General features: G+C 38.7%; 1 protein-coding gene across 1 annotated transcript in view; it reads right to left on the minus strand.

Annotated features, from left to right (window-relative positions):
• The window catches only part of COL28A1 (collagen, type XXVIII, alpha 1), a 21,590-nt gene extending 16,223 nt beyond the window's left edge, over nucleotides 1-5,367 (minus strand). Inside the window, exon 1 of the mRNA XM_009994975.1 lies at nucleotides 5,281-5,367. Within this exon, the coding sequence (XP_009993277.1) occupies nucleotides 5,281-5,367 (87 nt within the window). The remainder of the gene's footprint in view (nucleotides 1-5,280) is intronic.
• Between the last annotated feature and the right edge of the window lie 1,526 nt (nucleotides 5,368-6,893).

The raw sequence follows: 6,893 nt of genomic DNA on the forward strand, positions 1-6,893 counted from the left end.
CCCCCCCCAAATTCTTGCTATCAGCTCTTTAAAAGATTACAATCTTGACTACTTAGAGATTGTACTGCTTGTCTGGTACATGGTGCTGGGAAATGCTCCTTTGCAGTGGGATGAATGGTAGATATTCCTGATATTACAAAACGTGCTCAGTTCCTCAATTCCTCCTGCAATGCATTTTCTTACAATTAGCTTGAGCTTGTCATGCTCTTAGGGAAGACTGAGAGTCTAGGCATATATGGATATCTTCCCATTTAGTACCATCTACTATCAAATAAATAATTATTGCTGTCCATGTCCCCACAAACCATAATACAACCAACTCCTTGTAGAAGAACTCTTCATAAACAGAATTTGAGTAGAGTAGCCAGAGCTTTCCTTGCCCCAGCCTCCCTTGGGAACCTGCCAGAGATACCAGAACTAAGAGGTGGATATACAGGTAAGACTTTGCATTGTAAGCTTTTTTTAGGAGATCCTGGGCTGTTGTGGACTGAGAAACAGCCTGTAAGCTGCTGTGATGGAAGCTGAGCAGGGGGTTACCCAACAAGTAAATGGTTCCTTATGGTCCAGTATCCAATATACCTACAACCTGCTCTTAGACCAGCCCTGACCACAAAGATCATAAGGGTGACTTGAAGTCATCTGTCTCTCCTCCCATGGGTAACACATTCTTACACAGGGTCGTTGCAGGTGAAGGATTGAATTTTAGCCTCACATGCTTAGTTAATACCAGATGTCTCACTGAAAAGCTCTTTGTAGACCTTTATAGTAACCCTCAAACGTCTGTATTTCTTGGCTTAGAGAAAAAGACTTATTTTGCTTTATGAGTTGCAAACTGGAGCAGTTCTTTTTTCTAAGGTGTGACACTAAACTTTCCTCCAGGGAATTCATTTAAAGAAGGATTAGTACTGTTCTTTGATGAGGTCTAATGTATTTCTTGGATTGTGTTTGTAGACAAGGTTCTCACCATCAGCAAAACAGTGAACTAGAAAAACACCATTGAAACAAGAAATTGAGCTGAGGCAAGACAGCCTAAGAATGGGATTCCAATATCTATTCCATACAATTTTTTCAAGAAAATTCATTAAATTACTAAATGGTCATCTGAAAAATAAATCTTGGGTTCCAAATATATACACCTCATTTACTGTGAAGTATGTATATTTGGCACTGAAACATAAAACAGACACTGCACTACTTAGTAAGAGCTAGTGGATAGAATGGTACTTGTAAGAACATATTTTTAAAAAGACATTGCATCTCTACTTTCCACATTTTAGTTCAAATAGACAGGGCCCAATCTGCAAAAGTTATTTATATTGCAACTGGATCCAGCTCAAATGTTCATGCTCTAGGGACTGGGCTAGGGGTTTTAATAATCCTTCTGCTATCCAGTTACTGAGAATGAAGTTTGCTTTATTTCTAGTGCTGAGCTCTTACTCTTGAATGTCTGTAACCCACCTCCTAGTTGGTAACAGTGCTTTTAAATCAATTTTTTTTTATTATATTCTGACATTATGTGCTTCTGTTTCAATGCTACAGAAAATAGGCTGCTGCCAGGATTGAATATATCCCACATGTTCCAATTTTGTTTTCATGTGAATTTGACCTCTGATACATAAAATTCCTATCTAGCAGTGTGCACATATGTGAGCCATTTCTGTAAGTGGGGAGAACAGAGCTCTGATTCAGCAGAGTGGAACATTCTTTTATAATGATACTCCAAGGAATTTCAAATTAACTAGTGTGTAAATTTATTAGCCTCTTCTATCAAATAAATGTTCTTTTTTATAGGTAGAGATTGTTGCTGTTCTTCTCGTATTCATTTTTTTTTTTTTATGTGGAAGGAATGAGAGGTAGCCAGTGCACTTGCATTTTATTTGAAAAAAACCCAGATTGTTCATTTTATTATCTAAGTTCTGAGGGAATTCTTGCAATTCAAGTGTATTGTTTTCCCTTGTGGCACCTTTGCTACTAGGAAGTTATGCAGAGACTAAGGATTAAAAACTTTGAATAAGCAAACAGGAGAAAAAAATCAGGGAGGGGGGAAAAACATTTATATATTGTCTTTTTTTTTCCCAGTGTAGTCTGCACCATGTCTAGAGTGGGTGCACAGAGCTAAATCACAGGTGTGATTATCTATTTTTAATTCCCAATAATTACAAAGCCAAATAATTCCTTGTCCCAGCAATTATATGAATTCGTGATTATAAGAACAAATGGGATTTGTGACACACTTTTTGATCTCTCATGTAAGCCAGGCACTACAATTTTCCTGATTGCATTTCTATGTATCATGTATATTTGTGATAGTTTTCAGAAACACAACCACAAATGTTCATTTTGAAAGTTCCAGCTGTGAGAAATTTCACTGCGAATACTCTATTGGTTTTCTTTCACTAAAAAAAAAAATATTAAAAAATAAAAAAAAAATTATTTCCATTCTGGATATAACTTAAATTTCTTTAAATTAAACCCCTCTTGAAATTCTGATTTATATTTCTGGGATTTGTGATGTTTCAACCATGGCTTTATAATGGGAAAAAAATCTTATTTCATTACCTGACCTGATCTTCCATTTCCTTTCCTTTGGGAAATGCTGTTTTCCAGAATTATGTATTTAGGAAATGAGGAGGAATTCCATACATAATGATGGCCCTAGACATTCTGTAGTTTTAAGTTACATTCTTAACAATATCTGCCTTAATAATTTCATACAAGGTTCCAGGGTTTAATGAAATGTTCTCCTGTAGCACCAAGAAAAATGTCTTACAAGACTGTACTGTGTCAAATTTCATATCTCTACTTGGAAAACATATAATCTCATATAAAAAACAAATCAGTTCAGCCATATGTATTTTATGGAAGTCTATATTGAATAATATAATTGAAATTAATTTTAGTTCTTTAGTAGTTTGTGTCATGGGCCAGATCTTGCATCCCTTTCTGTGGAATGTCATGTATTGATAAGCAGCAATTTAGAATAAGAGAACAAAGCCAGGATTCTCCAATCCCATCATCAGGCTATTCTGAGGTCATTCTAAGGATGAGTGTGTTTCAGTTTCTTCTTTACCGTGGTTATATTTATAAGAAGTTATTGTTGTTGTTTATTTTAAATGGGAATTCTCATGTTCTGGGAAATGAAGCTGAAAGTTCCTTCTGTTTGGGAAAATAAAAAACTTGCTTGGACAATGTTTGTTTTGCTTTCTCCTGCAACAGGCTGTCTGTTTCCTATTTCACATATGTAACAAGGAAAAAATTAATAAAACCACTCTGTGGGATATTTTAAAGCTATTTATTCTAGGATTTTAGTCTTAAGTCTCCTTTTTTTCCAACTTCTTATAACACAGTATTTACAACATGACTTCTTAGGTGAATTACATATTGCTTAGAACTTTATCACACTTCAGCTATTCTGTGAATTATGACAAAAACTTGGAATATTTCAGTGTTTTATTTCTACCCCCTTTGGTTTTGTTTGGTTTAGTTGCTGCCTAGTTTTGCGTTTGAGCTAATAGTAACTTTAGATGAGGGTTTATAGTCTTAGGAATCCATTTCTAGGAACTTCAAAATATCTCACTAGTTCCACATAAGCAACATTTCCTACTTTGGGACCTCCTCCCTTGCATTTCTGTAGGAGAAAGGAAGTGCATAATTATTAGTGCATAATTATTATTATACTCTGCCTGTGTTGGATTCTAACTTTCACATGGCAACTCCAGCATCTACAAACTTTCTGGGTCTTTGGATGTATGGAAAACCTGCAGATTTGCACTAGATTTGGGGATAAAGCTAGAATTTATTTGTATCTATCATGGCAGAAAAGTCTATTGTAAACTTTTCCTCTAACTGAAATGAGAAGTGGGAGATCAGATGGCAGCATTTTGTCATATAAATACCATTCTAATCTAATACATTTTTTGGAAGATATCTGTCTACCTTGTCTCCTAGTCAGCTGCATGTACTACTATTGTACAGGTACCTTTGGTCCAGCATGTCCCACACCTTTTGGGCCTATTGGGCCTGGGGGGCCTGCTGGTCCTGAAGGTCCCTAGTACAGGAGAGGAATAAAGCATATCAGTAGTTGTCCTAAAGGAAGAGTACTTGTGCTCTTCAACAAAGGAGATAATTTTAGCAATGGTTAATAATCTCTTTGGTTTTACTGTATTTTGTAAAATTCTTCACATTTCTGATGTGCACTTAACAACAGTCATCCTCTGTCCCAGGCAGAAACTTGAAAAGACCACCACAGTAGTGGAAAAAATGCCCAGCTCTTGACCTAAGAACATCAGAGTTGTTCTTAGCTCAGAAAACACAGCAAGAAAGCACACACTGCTTCAAGATTCATACACTGCAGATGTTATACATCTGGGATACCAGAGCTAGCCCCTCTAAATTTGGGGGTTGGGCAACCCAAACATACTTTAGCGTATTTGTGCTCGACAGTCTGTTCTCCTGAAATTCCTGCTCAATCCACCACAGCCCCCTGAAGTGCCCTTCATGCTGCTGGAGGCATCCCCAGCCTCCCTTTCAGCATTCATAGGGCAGATACCTTTGCCCCATCATGCTACAGAGACCTTAGTGACGTAAATCTTGTCCGTGTCTGCCAGGGGTTTACAAGGTTGATCTTCCCAGATCGTGGGGAATGGAAAGGCTGCCCAAGAAGGGGAATGATGCATGCTAGTGCAAACAGAACCCTCACTCATTTCAAGGACGTAGTCATGTGGCAGATGGAACACGTTCAGCCTTTACTGAAGCCTGAGATGGAGTTGCAGAGAAGCATGACTTTTATGGCGGTTGCAGATGCAAAGTCTAGAATAGACATGATTTCAGGAATACTATTGCAGAGCAAAACTTAATATTTTTAGTTGTCTAGTGACTGACAGAAATGCAGGAAGGGCACACATAGAAGTTTGTCATCTTGTTACTGGGCAAACTACAACAATCAGTTGTATAACTTTATTAATTAATGGTCACAAAATCAGGCTTCTCATGAATTATTTGATTAATTAGGAGGTAAATGTTTTTAACTTCTCACTGACATCTTTGCTCTGTTGCTACCAGCAGTTCTTTTTCATATAATTCAAATGGGTATCTTTACTTGTTGTGGGAAACTGTTCTTTTCTTCCCCACATAAGACTAAACAAAATGCCTTTAAGCCAGCAAAGGCCTTCTGCTGACTATTGTCAGCTAATGGCCTAAAACAAACTTGCTACTCAAGGGCAACTGAAATGAAAAGAACAGGTGTGGTACAGGACAGAACAGATGGGTGACAAGTCATACCTTGCCCCTGATAGTCACCATCCTAACTTGGAGCTCATGGACGCTCATTGGCTCTGGACAGTGACACTGACTGGGCAGGTGGGTCATGGGGGTATAAAAGGTGTCAAGTGCAGCAGGTGAGCCCCCCTGAGGCCTGTTCAGATGCTTTCTGCTTGGGAACCCCCCTCGCTGCAGAGCCTGGTGCTGGGACCCTGCCTGCCCTGCCTACCTGCCCTGGGTCCAGCCTGAGCCTCAGTGCTGAGCCTGCCGGGTCTCGAGCCCTGGGGTCGGGGCCAGAGCCCCCTTCGTGTTGCTGCTGGTTGCAGCATATATATACATATATATATGTGTATATATGAGTGTGTGTGTATATATATATATATATCCCTGGTAGCCATTTACATTTATATTTTCCGTAAACATCATCCCTCAGTTGGTGTTAACCCTTAATAAACCGATTAATTAGTGAAGTAAACATTGGTCTTAGAAGCAATTAGTGAGGGTGGTGGGGCTGCATTCCAACCTCCACCCTAAAACACAACCCCACAGTGGCCGTTCCTGATTTTTTTTGCCTCCTGCAGAATTCTGAGAATTCTAACCTAAGTGAATCTCATGCAGCCAGCCTTTGAGTTCTATGGCTACTTTCTACTGGATTTAAGACAGAGATACTAAACTGACACTTTTAATAAGACACAGGAGCCATGCAGTGAATGCAGTACCTGGTGGCATCTACCACCACCACCCTCTGACACACACACACAAGGCAAATAGACGTCAGCCCTTACTTGAATTTCCTCCACTGGCTGCTCAGTTCATATGAACTCATGAACTTGGCAATCAGATCTCAAGGCTGGAAACCAGACACATTATTTTCTAACTCTTACCAAAAAGGCAGGAAAAGACATGGGTGGCTGGTAGTGCTGGTGGGAGCAGTGAGGACAGGGAAGGAAAATGAAGACAAGGAACTTAAGTAATGTGGGAAGGGAGCAGAAGTACTGCAAAAGAGGACTCCAGACACTGTAGGAGTACCTAGGTGCATTGCAATAAATAGAAATATTAGGAAATCGGAGGTTACTGTCGTATGGCTGGGAATATTTGATCCAAATAAACCTAGTGTTTGTTTCATTGTTTATAAAAAAACTTGCTGTACTGGAAAGCACACTTCATAAATCTGCATGCCAATGTTATATTGTTCTTGAAGGAAGCTAAAGCAGTTATGAGCAGAGAGGGAAAGAAGCAATTCACTGAGGAGAGTAACATTCTAAGATTCAGATTACCTTCACATTCTGCAATATGGAAAACTAAAAGGGGAAGGAATTAACTACTTAAACTTCACTAATCAAATACTAATTATTATTTTTTTTGGTACAGTTACAGACCCTAATAGCAATGTAGGAGAAAGTCATAGGCTAGAGTTTCTCCTAAATCAGAGAGTTATTACAATGTTTGATGTCCCTGGTCACAGACACTGAAGCCAGTGGTGTTTCACTAAAACCTGCTATTATAAAATGGTATGGATAATCACACTTGCCTGTCTTTTTTCAGTTGCCTGGTAGAAAACTGTAGAGAAGCCATACCTGCTTTGCTTTAAATCTGGTGTTTAAATAACCACAATGGAATATGCTAACTAGGAG

This window comes from Chaetura pelagica, unplaced genomic scaffold, assembly GCF_000747805.2.
Source record: "Chaetura pelagica isolate M959 unplaced genomic scaffold, ChaPel_1.0 scaffold12, whole genome shotgun sequence".
NCBI classification, from domain to species: Eukaryota; Metazoa; Chordata; class Aves; order Apodiformes; family Apodidae; genus Chaetura; species Chaetura pelagica.